At 39.2% G+C, this 13,260-nt stretch overlaps 1 protein-coding gene across 1 annotated transcript in view; it reads left to right on the forward strand.

Moving 5' to 3' along the window:
* The window catches only part of LOC114457447 (kinesin-like protein KIF13B), a 37,137-nt gene that overhangs the window by 3,140 nt on the left and 20,737 nt on the right, over positions 1-13,260 (forward strand). Inside the window, 18 exon segments of the mRNA XM_028439252.1 lie at positions 1,501-1,512; positions 2,918-2,979; positions 3,060-3,155; positions 3,906-4,086; positions 4,470-4,558; positions 4,660-4,713; positions 4,716-4,792; positions 6,032-6,144; positions 7,695-7,825; positions 9,338-9,426; positions 9,428-9,467; positions 9,470-9,543; positions 10,249-10,267; positions 10,270-10,331; positions 10,333-10,359; positions 11,272-11,295; positions 11,297-11,410; positions 11,489-11,623. Coding sequence (XP_028295053.1) covers positions 1,501-1,512; positions 2,918-2,979; positions 3,060-3,155; positions 3,906-4,086; positions 4,470-4,558; positions 4,660-4,713; positions 4,716-4,792; positions 6,032-6,144; positions 7,695-7,825; positions 9,338-9,426; positions 9,428-9,467; positions 9,470-9,543; positions 10,249-10,267; positions 10,270-10,331; positions 10,333-10,359; positions 11,272-11,295; positions 11,297-11,410; positions 11,489-11,623 — 1,399 coding nt within the window.

The following is a 13,260-nucleotide window of genomic DNA, read 5'->3' on the forward strand; positions in this document are numbered from 1 at the left end:
GGTTTTAAAGTACTTGTGTTTGTTGTTCTTTGTGAAATGATGAGGGCCGGCCTCCCCAGCACACGTCCTGCTTGTGTTTCTCCTCCTCCGTCTGCTCTCTTTATTAAAGGTGTGTCTGCTCCTCCTGTTCACGTGCTCTGACATACCTGTGGTAATGGTTCATAGAGGTGAGAGTCAGGATGGTGAAAGAACGGAAGGAGAAACATGTAAATAAATGTCTCTAAACTGTGGTGCTTTAACAAATTTAAGGCTGATTTTAGAAATATTCAGACATGAGAAGATCATGTTTCATTGTTGCTCTGTGTGTGCGTTCGTGTGTGTGTGTGTGCGCGTTCGTGTGTGTTTCTGCGCCAACATGCTCTAACTGTGTGTGTGCGTGTGCGCGCGTGCGTGCGCGTGTGTGTTTCTGCTCCAACATGCTCTAACAGTGACTGTGTGTGTGTGTGTGTGTGTGTGTTTCCCTTTGGGGCTCACACACAGTGAACAGGTTTAACAGGCTCCATATGTCACACACACACATACACACACACACAATAAACTAAATGTGTAACATGGATCCTCCAGGTTCTTTAATTTTCTTGTTTTTGTTAAAACATCTACATGTGCTGTTGTTGAGGTTCAGGAGCAGCTGAAGTAGTTTGTGCTGAGTCAGCAGAACGTGTCACAGGTCCTGGGGGGGGGGTTAATAAGTTACTACAGACAGGAATGTAGTCAGAGCTGTTGAAGTTATTAGTGAGCAGCACAATCAGGTTTACTGCAGCTGGAACACAACAAAGTGAATTTATTTAACCAAATGTCCTAAAAACGCAATATTAACTGGAAAGGTTCATCCTATGATCCTAAAATGGTAAACAGGTAAATACAGTAGGTAGCCCGGGGGCCTTATTTTATGAGGCCCTCAAAAGAAACGCACAAAATGACACCAAATGACCACAAAAAAGAACAGAAATATATACAAAATTACAACAAAAATACAACTTAATGACTGTAGTAAAAACACAGAAAACAACAAAAACACAAAATGACAGAAAAATAGATAAAACGGCATCAAAAATGTACAAAAAACAACAAAAATATACAAAACAAATCCAAAAATGCTCAAAATGACAGAAACATTCTTGTAAACACTGACATGACTGTTGATCATGTGACCTTCAGATCAGATATGATCTTATGTCTGTGGCCCCGCCCCCTGTGATAACATTTGTCCATCCTTGCTTTAATCCGTACCTACTGATCCTAGTCCAGGTCCTGAGGAACTTGAGTCGTTACCAGTTTATTCACATATTGATTTACATACAGTACATGGTGTTACACTGTGGGACAAATGTAACCACAACGCTGGAGGAGAACATGCAAACCTATCCATGCAGAGACAAAGCAGGTAGTGAAGCCATGTCTCTATGGATGGATGATGGATGGATGATGGATGGATGGGTAACTATCAACATGTTTACCCAGCACATGTAAAGCTCTGTGTTGTTTGTTTGATAGTGACAGAGTGAGGCCTGAGTCTGATATGGAGCTGGTAGTCTTCCTCCTCTTCCTCTTCCTCCTCCTCTTCTCCTCCCTCTTCCTCCTCCTCTTCTTCTTCCTCCTCTTCTTCTTCCTCTTCCTCTTCCTCCTCTTCCTCTTCCTCTTCCTCTTCCTCTTCCTCCTCTTCCTCTTCCTCTTCCTCCAGTGTCCTGATGGAGCCAGAGGCTCTGCCACTTATCTCAGGAATGTCCTGTCTTCCTCAGCCAATGAGAGACAGGACTCTGCTGTGGGATGAAAGGGTCACATGATCAACATTCATGACTCAGCATTTAGAATAATAACCAATCTGAGCATTAACACAGGAAAGAACAAAGATTTTATAGCAATTTTGTGTGTTTTTCTCTCATTCTGTGTATGTATGTTGTTGTCTTGCTCTTATAAAGCATTTTGTGTATTTTTCCTGTAAAATGTAAGTTTCTTGGAGTGATCTTATGTATTTCTGTGGTCATTTTGCCTGTTTGTTAGTACTGTGTGTTTGCGGAGTCATTGTTGTAATTTTCTTGTCTTTTTGTGTACTTTTGTTATTTTCTGTAATTTATTTTGAGTCATTTTCTGTATTTTTGTCATTGTTGGTGTTCTTTGGAATCATTTTGTGTATTACTGTTGTTTTGTTCATTTTTTGTGTTTTCTTGACTTACTGTATTTTCCTGCAAGTTTTGTTTGTGTATTTTTATGTCATTTTGTACCTTTATTTTAGGGTTTGCATGAAATTAGCCACATGTAGCCTCCTGGGCCACCAGTTACACCTGTCTACTGTAAATAATGCTAAACACTTAGCATTCCCACGAAGTGGATTAATCACCTTAACAGAATTTTAGGCTTCATTACAATGAATCATCTTTAAATGCATTTCTCTAGAATTCCGGTAACCAGTGGCGTCTCTTAGCTGGACGATGTCTCTACATGACTGCGTTCAGGAACAGATGTTTACTCTACATTCCAGTGATAGAACTCACTCAGAGAGTGTCCTCAGTCTGTGTTTTCAAAATACGTCTCACTACAGACCAGCAAATACAGCCTAAGAGTCTATTTATGTTATTTACCAAAAGAAAATGTCAGACGTCTGTTCTAAGGATTAATTGTGGAATAATGTTGACAAAGAAATAAAAACGAGTGACACACTGTTTTAATTTCAAATAGAAAATGTCACAATATGTTAGAGAATTATGTGAAGCAGTATGAATATATTTGTGTTCTTTGTTCAATGTTCTCATTTATTTTCTTCTGTTTCCTGTTTGCAGGAACCAACCAAAGGTGAGAACACACTTTTGACTTTATTATTTTCTGCGTGAGGACTGTTAGCACGAACCATCTATAAAATATAGAATATTATTACTGTGTATAGTTGTTTGTGTAATAAATAAATGCTTGTGCTTCTCAGGTGTTTGCCTATGGACTACTGTTTCTGGTCAATGGATGAATCTCAGAAGGACACATTTGCAGGTCAGTGATTTTTTTACCCTCTTGATAATAAAGTTATCTCAGCAGGGTCCCAGTATGTTTGTGTTGTGATGATTGTTCAGGTCAGGATGTTGTGTTCAAGTGCCTGGGGGAGAGTCTGCTGCACAACAGCATTCATGGGGCTTACAACGCCTGCATCTTTGCTTATGGACAGACAGGTAACAAACCAACCAGTCACTGCCTTTAGTAACGACCAATCACTGCCGTTAGTAACGACCGATCACTGCCGTTAGTAACGACCGATCACTGCCGTTAGTAACGACCGATCACTGCCGTTAGTAACGACAATCACTGGCTTTAGTAACGACCGACCAATCACTGGCTTTAGTAACGACCGACCAATCACTGCCTTTAGTAACGACCAATCACTGCCGTTAGTAACGACCGATCACTGCCGTTAGTAACGACCGATCACTGCCTTTAGTAACGACCGATCACTGCCTTTAGTAACGATCGATCACTGCCTTTAGTAACGATCGATCACTGCCGTTAGTACGACAATCATGACTTAGCAAACCTCCGTCAGATCAACGCTATCAGAGGACACGGCTTCGGAATAAAAGCCTCAGGACGTAAAACACGACATGACGTTTTATTTTGAAGAAACCAGAAATACACATGACATCATCAATATGTGCTGCTTTAGATATGAGTAAATTTAAAGCTATTATTTTCTAAAAAATAAAATAAAAGAACAGCTTTTCAAGTTACTTCATGTGTACTTCCAGTTCATAATGATAAATAGTTATTATAATAATGAAAATTAATCAATTACATGATTACAATTATAATTTTCAATAAACAAACTCTACTTTTAGAATCCAATGCCTTGTCTCGTGCTTTCTTCCTGTTGCTACTCATTGTCTGTCTGTCTGTCTGTCTGTCTGTCTGTCTGTCTGTCTGTCCAGGTTCTGGGAAGTCGTACACCATGATGGGTTCAGCGGAGCAGCCTGGTCTGATCCCTCGTCTGTGCAGTTCCCTCTTCAGCAGGACGGAGCACGAGGCTCGGGAGGGAGAGAGCTTCACTGTGGAGGTCTCCTACATGGAGATCTACAACGAGAAGGTCCGAGACCTGCTGGAGCCCAAAGGGTGAGGAAGGTTACGTTTCATAAGGGTTATTTATTAAAAGCTCTGTAATTGTGATTCATTGTAATTGAACTTTAGTAAATAAGAATGTAATTGTAATTTACTTAAGGGGAAAAATAATAATTGTAAATGTTATTGTAATTTGGAAAAATGCTGGTCACTGTAATCATAGGTGTGTGTCCTGTGTGTCTGTGTTTGTGTCTGTGTGTCTGTGTATCTGTGACTGTGTGTCTGTGTGACTGTGTTTGTGTCTGTGTGTCTGTGTGTCTGTGTCTGTGTGTCTGTGTATCTGTGTCTGTGTGAGTTTTTTTTAAAATAAAAATCTCCAGTTGTTTCTTGTATTGTTTTAGTTGATAATCAATAAAAACCTTTTGTTTGTTCCGCAGGAGTCGCCAGGCGCTCAGAGTGAGAGAACACAACGTTCTGGGTCCTTACGTGGACGGACTGTCCCGATTGGCTGTGGCCAGCTACAAGGTCACATGACTTCTGTTGTAGTTCCATTATTGATTGTTTTTCTTTGTTTTATGAGATAAATATGAGGTGTGAGTGTGTTTGTTTGTTACTCTACCAACAGGAACATTGAGTCCCTGATGTCAGAGGGAAATAAATCTCGTACAGTAGCAACTACGAACATAACGAAGAGAGCAGCCGTTCACACGCTGTGTTCAACATCATCCTCAACACACACTCATGGGACCTGCAGTCTGGGGTGAGACACACACACACACACACACACACACACACACACACACACAACACACACACACAACACACAATGATTGCAACCAGTGTTGGTAAAGTGTGGGCCAGGGGCCATTTGGCCCCCAGTTTAGCGTTGAATGCCTTCATAACCTTGTCCCACTGACCATCTCTATGTGTAGCAGTCAGTGTCGACTCAGCACTATTTTATTTGGCGCTGATTGTAAAGTTGCACTGCTAAAAAAAAAACAGCAACATTTAGCAACAAACCATGTTTAAAATATGTATGTAAATAGTTTTGTTACTTTGACCAGATTTACAGCAATATCTGTGAATGTGTGATTATTTACTCTTCTTCTAATATATAATGTACGGGTACCCCAGGGGTAGGCAAATAGTTATGGGGGTACGTGACAGCAGCAAGTCAGGAGCCTCCATGCATTGTTCCCTCTGTTATGCTGCCCTCTAGTGGTTTAAAAGTGTTAATATGACTAGAGCTACAGTATTTTGCCACCACTTACTTGTGTGAAAGTAGATTTTCAGCTTTTACAACATGGAAACAAATGTAGAACAATTTTAAACTCTTACTCTCAGATTAATCCAACATTCCTGTTAATCTTTTTAACCTCAGCCTCTCATTAAGTTTGTATGACTATTATATGTTCAATTAATTAATGTTTAGTAGATTGATTTTACCCCAAAAAAAGAGATTGTTTCTCACTGACAGTGATAGTAGGCTAATTAATTAAATAAATGTAATCATTTGGAATAAGATGTTTTTTGTCTGCTTACAGATTATTATTTATTACATATTATTCCTCAACAGCATAGATAAAATTCTGGTACAATTTTACTGTAGGGGCAACATTGTACCTGACAATGCTTTTTTAGGTGTGCAGGACCAGGAGGAGCATGGGTTCAGGTTAAAGGTCTGAAGGGGTACCGGACTGTGGAAAGTTTGGGAAAGATTCCATTAAAATTTGGAAGGGATCGTGATCAAGAAACTGATTCTGGATTTGTTTGGAAAATCAAAAAATCCTTATTACTCTTCATGGTCGAAATGTTAACAGTTCATATCTCTGTTCATAATTGACAGATTTTTATGAAATTTGATTTTGTTATGTCGGGTTTGTTCTTCAAATACCTCATTAAGTGTCATCTGGATCAGATCCATATATTTATTTTATTTTGTTAATGGTTGGTGGAGGTTGGAGATCTGAGTGACCATGTTCTGTGTGTGTTCTTAAAGACGAGTGGAGAGAAGGTGAGTAAACTGTGTCTGGTGGACCTGGCAGGAAGTGAACGAGCAGCGAAGACGGGAGCAGCTGGAGAACGACTGAAAGAAGGCAGCAACATCAATAAGTGAGTCAGCACGGGAAAAAAAAGATTCATTTTGAATTAATGTGCTAATGTGATTTATTTCAGTAATTCCATTCAAAAAGTGAAATTTGTATATTGTATACATTCATTACACACAGACCGATATAATTCAAATGTTTATCTATTTTAATGTTGATTATAACTGACAACTAATAAAAACCCCAAATTCAGTCTCAGAAAATTAGAATATTACTTAAAACAGATTTATAGAAATGTTGGCCAAATGAAAAGTGTGAAGATGAAAAGTATGAACATGAAAAGTATGATCATGTACTCAATACTTAGTTGGTTTTGTCTGAATTACTGCAGTAATGGGCGTGGCATGCAGTGGATCAGTCTGTGGTACTGCTCAGGTGTTATGAGAGCCCAGGTTGTTCTGATAGTGACCTTCAGCTCTTCTGCATTGTTGGGTCTGGTGTCTCACATCTTCTTCTTCACAATACCTCATAGATGTTCTATGGGGTGAAGGTCAGGCCAGTTTGCTGACCAATCAAGAACAGGGATACCATGGTCCTTAAACCAGGTACTGGTAGCTTTAGCACTGTGTGCAGGTGTTAGGTCCTGTTAGAAAATGAAATGTGCATCTCCATAAAGTTGGTCAGCAGCAGGAAGCATGAAGTGCTCTAAAACTTCCTGGTAGACGTCTACGTTGACCTTGGACCTAAGGAACCACAGTGGACCAACACCAGCACATGACATGGCACCTCAAACCATCACTGACTGTGGAAACTTTACACTCCACCTAAAGCAACGTGGATTCTGTTCCTCTCCTCTCTTCCTCCAGACTCTGGAACCTTGATCTCCAAAGAACATGCTAAATGTCCTTTGATCAGAGAACATCACTTTGGACCACTCAGCAGCAGTCCAGTCCTTTTTGTCTTTAGCCCAGACGAGACGCTTCTGACGCTGTCTCTAGTTCAGTGTCTTGACACCAGGAATGCTACAGCTGAAACCATGTCTTACATACGTCTGTACGTGGTGGTTCTTGAAGCTCTGACTCCAGCTACAGTCACTCTTTGTGAATCTCCTCCACATGTTTGAATGGGTTTAGTTTCACAATCCTCTCCAGGGGGCGTGGCTATCACTATGTTTGTAGACTTTTTTCTACCACATCTTTTCCTTCCCTTCACCTCTATGAATGTGTTTGGACTCTGTGAACATCCAGCCTCTTTAGCCATGACCTTTGTGTCTGGTCCTCCTTGTTCAAGGTGTCAATGGACGTCTTTTGGAAAACTGTCAGGTCAGCAGTTTTCTCCATGATTGTGTAGACCTACAGAACTAGACTGGAGAACATCTAAAGGCCTTTGCAGGTACACCAGGTGTCTTTAATATTAAACCTATCCATAATATTCTAATTTTCTGAGCTACTTAGGGTTTTTATTTGTTGTCAGTTATAATCATCAACATTGAAATAAATAAACACTTGAAATATGTCAGTCTGTGTGAAATGAAGTTTCACTTTTTGAGTGGAAGTACTGAAATAAATCAACTTTTTCATTTTTTATTAACAATGTCTGTCTCTCCTCCTGCAGGTCTCTTAGTACGCTGGGTTTAGTGATTTCAGCCTTGGCCGATCAGGGAGCAGGAAGGAACAGGAGCAAGTTTGTCCCTTACAGAGACTCAGTGCTCACCTGGCTGCTCAAGGTGTTTCATGGAGGGAAATGTCACTGATACTGTTAGCATGTTAGCCTGTTAGCTGTGCAAAGCCCCAAGTTCACTGTTCTAGTGCTGAGACGTTGTTGTGAGTAAAAGCAAACAGAAGTAACAATGAATTTACAGCAGTAAAAAAATATTTTATACAGTTTGCCAAAACAAGCGCTCAGTCTGAGCTGTGAGGTATCCTCCACTTTGGTCTAAAATCTTCTAATGTCCTCATTAGTAAGTAATCTTTATTTATAGAGCGCCTTTCACTGGTGAAAACCACAAAGTGCTTTGCAGAAAATTTCAGTATCATTCCGTCTAAAAGAACATGAAGAACAGTCACGAGACAAGAACAGGAGAACTGTGGGTCGCCAAGGGGATTGGAGGTGCCTCGTATTTAGATGAAGAATGGGAAAACAACATAAGGAGAGAGTTTTTAGTCATTTAACAGCTTTTTTCACTCAAAACAACAACTTGTGCTGCTTTGGTTGCTCTAACAAACCAGGAAAAGTTAAAGATATCAATGTAAACCTCTTGTTATAGAAAGAAAAAAAAATGTGTGACACGCAGGGGGCGACAGTTCCTACTCTGAGGTTTGGTAGTGAACAATGAAGCAGAGAAGAAGACTCTCCTAAGGGACCTTTACTCTCCCTTAAACAGTGGTGCTGGATAGCTGGCTGAAGTTAGTATTCACAGACACTCCCACTTCTACTTTCAGGGTTTGTATGTTTTCAACTGTCATCAACATCTTTCACTAATCCTGCTTTTTTAGATCAACCGAAAGCAGCACAAGTGTTATTATGCTGAAAAAGTTATTAAATGATCTAAAAATCTACTAAATGATCTAAAAAACTATTAAATGATCTATAAATCAGGCTGAATGTTTCACTCCAATAGAAAACAATGTGATGTTTACAGACAGTGGGGCCCGTGTGACTATCATCAATCACATGATTTCAAGATGGAGGAACACAGGCTCTAAAACTGTAAAATAGTCCTATTTCTAAAGATTAATTAAATGAATATGGTTCTTAATAATGTGTTTTGTTAGACATAGATTTACTAATAAGGACATTTAGAAGATGAGGAGGACTGCTCCCCAGGGATGTGTTAAATTGCAGAGGACAAACTTCAATACATATGTGTAACAACATATATACTTGACGAATAAAGGATTAAAGCCCCAGTTTAATTAATTTAATTTAAGATTTTAGGACAAACTTGTAAAACCAGGAGGATCCTTTAAAGTGAAGGCACAGCTCTCACAGATTGAATAAACAGTTTATCTGACACGACTAGTTTTTGTGTCTGCTGTTAAACACAATTTATCTTTTTTTAAATTCAGATATTTGAAATAACTTCCCACTTTGGATCATGGGAGATCAGAGTCTCTACAGGGAAAAACCTGTTGGTGAACAACATTAGAAAACGTAGAAATTGAACCTGGACCTGATCCTGGAATTCATCTCAGAGTTGCCTTCACGTCATTGGTTGGCTGATGGCCTTCTGTTTGCTGATTGGTTATACAGGACAGTCTGGGAGAGGAACAGCCGTACCGCCATGGTGGCCACCATCAGCCCGGCCGCTGACAACTACGACGAGACTCTGTCCACGTACGCTACGCAGACGGGCCAAGAGCATCGTCAACCACGCCGTGGTCAACGAGGACCCAACGCTAGGATCATCAGAGAGCTGAGAGAGGAGGTGGAGAAGCTGAGGGAGCAGCTGAACGAGGCCGAGGTCAGGAGTATTTAATGTTAGGACATCCTCAGGTCTCAGAGTGAGGTATCATGACTCAGCAAAACCTCCGTCAAATGATACGGCGCATGCTTCAAAATAAAAGTCATCAGACCTAACGGCCTTGGGCCGTAAAACACGATGTATTTTGAAGAAACCGGAAATAACATGATGTCATCAATTTTTTGCTGCTTCAGATATGAGAGTAAAGTTGAAAGCTGTTATTTGTTTTTATTTTAAAGGTTAGGATATTTCTTCTTCTATTGGCGTGTGTGCAACCAACTTCAATAGGTGCATAAATAAGTTAGTAATATCTTAACTTTCTTAAAATAAAAGGAAAGAAACACTTTAAATCTTACATCTTTGTGTGTACTTCCGGTTCCTTCAAATTAAAAACGCCATGTCATGTTTTACGGACTAAGGCTGGTTGAGTCTGACAACTTTTAGTTTGAAGCCTGAGGCAGTTTTCATTAGAGCAGGTTTTGCTGAGTCATGAGTCTGTTTGGTCTGATAAATGACAGCTGATCCCTCACTCTAAAACGTGCTTCCAGGTTTTCTCTCACATTACTGTGAGCTGTGATTGGTTGAGCGTGAGCTGTGATTGGTTGAGCGTGAGCTGTGATTGGTTGAGCGTGAGCTGTGATTGGTTGAGTGTGAGCTGTGATTGGTTGAGCGTGAGGCGGGTAACACCCCCTGCTGTCGCTGCAGTCCATGAAGTCTACGGAGCTCAAGAGCGACTGGAGGAGTCGGAGAAACTGATCCAGGAGATGACGGTGACCTGGGAGGACAAGGCTACACAAAACTGAGGCTATCGCTCAGGTAGCGCACACACATGCACAACATGCACACACTTGCACACACATGCACACCAGGGTGGCGGTCATTTACATTTTTCTGTTACAATTGCGTCTTCAATTATCAATGTTCAATTACGATTATAGTCACCAGGATTTTTTTTCAATTACAATTAAATCACAATTATTTTTTATCCTCAGAAAGTAATTACAATTATGTATGTACAATTATAAATAAATAACCTGATAATAGTTAACCTTCCTATTGTGTTAGCTTCCTGTTAACATCTCTAATGCTAACGGGTCCTAAATCAGCTGTAAAATACAATAAAAACTAATATCTATCATCTAATTTATTTTCTATCTATTGATTACATTGTTAGGCTTCATAATCAATGAAAATATAGGTTTTAATATCTTTGGTGTGTGCGTCTGAGCTTTTTTCTGTCAGTTTACCCACAGATTTATATAATTTTTTTAAATGTAAAATGTGGTAAAGCTTGATATGAAACATAATAATAATTAAGTACATATGTGTAGTAGAACTGTACATAGAACTGTAACATGGTTCAACATTTTTGCCTTAAATTACAATAGACAATTTTTATAGAATTTTCATGGAAATTACAATTTCAAAGTCAATTATCTAAACTCAATTACAATTACGACAGCGAGACATTTTTTTCAATTTAAATACAGTTATGCCATAATTGTAATTTACTATCAACTATGCTCCTTCACTCGTCACTTTGTCTTCATCAGCTTGAAATAAAGTATTGATTTAAGGTAAAAAGTGAATATAAATGAGGTTGTGACGCGTTGATCCAATCACAGGGATCCCTGAGTAAACACCAATATACTCCCCCAACCAATCAGATTACTTAGTTTTCTCACGTTGAACCATAACATCCTGTATAATACCTTTTTCTGGTTCCAGGAGCGTCAGAAGCAGCTGGAGAGTCCTGGGTATTTCCCTGCAGTCGTCAGGCATCAGAGTAGTGGATGACAAGTGTTTCCTGGTTAATCTCAATGCTGACCCCGCCCTCAATGAGCTGCTGGTCTACTACCCTGAAGGTGCTGAGCCCAAACATGATGAAACATTCTGACGTTTCCATTTGAGTGGAGCAGACCTTTAATACAGTGTTATGAATCAGGAACACACCCGGGTGGGCTCAGCAGATTCCCAGGATATACAGCTGTGTGGTATGGCCATCCAGGCTGAGCACTGTGTCATCAACATCACACAGAACCACGGCGTGGAGCTCACACCGCACCGCAACGCTCGGTACGTACGCCACCACCTCAGAGCTGTGATATTGATTATTTGTTCTGGCTGTCTGCAAACATATACAAAGTATAAACATTCATTTAAATAACAAAAATGGAATCAGCTTATCACAGCCTGTGACCAAACAAACATTATATAAAAAACTATAGAAACAAATCAATATCAGCCGTTTTCATCAGATTATCAACTTAATGTTTCAATGGGTGCAAATATTTAGTTTTAAATAATTTTTAAACAGTCAACTCATTAATTTAAACGATCCTCAAGATCATTTTAAGCTTTAACATCATAAACAGAAATGTATCTTCTTTAACATTTGTTCTAAATGTACTTTAAGAAATATAAACCCCTCTTAAATTATACTTTATTCTCTTTGTTTAAAAAGTGAAATCATACCCAAAGGAATGCTTTTATTTCTTACTGCGAACACAATCTCTAACAGTTCGTTAGTAGGTGATCATAATTATGCTTTATATATTATTCTTAACGCTCTCTTTTGTAATTTAATTAATGATTTTATATATGTTTTACATGTATTAGTCCAGCTTTCTGAGCAATAGGCCAGATTAGGCAATATAAGAGATGAATAAAGTCTCTATTTAATATACTTTTTTGTTCCATATAGAATAGTTTTAGATATTTTTTTCTAATATATTCTATGTGCAGCTTCCAGCAAAGCTCATGATCTATGATGACGCGCAAGAACTTTGTTCCATTCAGACCCAATTTCATAGTATAATCCGTCCTACACCATCCAAAACTGAATGTGGCCTCATTCAGAGGGTCAAAGGTTAAACACTTCTGTTTCCTCCTTCCTTGTTATTCCACATGTTGAAAAAAGTCAGCTCCAAACAGGGCAATTGGATTTTTCTCGCATTGTGATGTCACAAACGATGGAACTCCTCCTCCTGACAATTCTGGCTCCTCCTACTCTATAAGAATGTGAGCTCCTCCCTCTCAGACTACCTCACAGCTAAAACAAACATAGCTACGTCAGGTTGATATTAGTTAATATCTTAATGTTCAGTTTATAGATAATCAAAAGAGTGCCCACAATCAGTTCCATTTTTAGTAGCCGTTATATCACCTTATATTTTCCTTTATGGGATGATCTGACGTGTGTGTGACTCAATGTGACGCAGCGGTCGGACTAAATAATGGACTATCGTCTTAAATGGAATATCACTGTGGTTAGAGGAGGTGAAGGAAGATTGTTAATGATTTACTGCTGCTGTGATAAACACACACGCTGAAGCAGTGTGTGTGTGTTTACGCCCACTCATACATATGCATCCCTAAAAAACAGCTGTTTTTAGGAGCGCTCTGAAAGTGACTTTTCAGAAGTTAAAACTGGTGAGTTTGGGAAAATAAACCTCCAATACTATGTTGTTGGGTTCTTAGAACACATGGAGATGTGTGATAAATAGTAGAATACTGGACTCTCCACAGTCTTAAGCAATACATTATTTTTTCCATTAAAAACATTTCAGTCACCTAAAATCATGCATTTTAAAGATATTTTGACTATCATTAATTATATCAGTACTCTTTACGCCCAAATAATACCATGTAGCTACGAGTTGATTGGCTGCTGTTGTGTGGTTGATAAACATGGGTGACTTTTCTGTTTTTTTGTTC

Source organism: Gouania willdenowi, chromosome 24 (assembly GCF_900634775.1).
Source record: "Gouania willdenowi chromosome 24, fGouWil2.1, whole genome shotgun sequence".
In the NCBI taxonomy this organism is placed as follows: Eukaryota; Metazoa; Chordata; class Actinopteri; order Blenniiformes; family Gobiesocidae; genus Gouania; species Gouania willdenowi.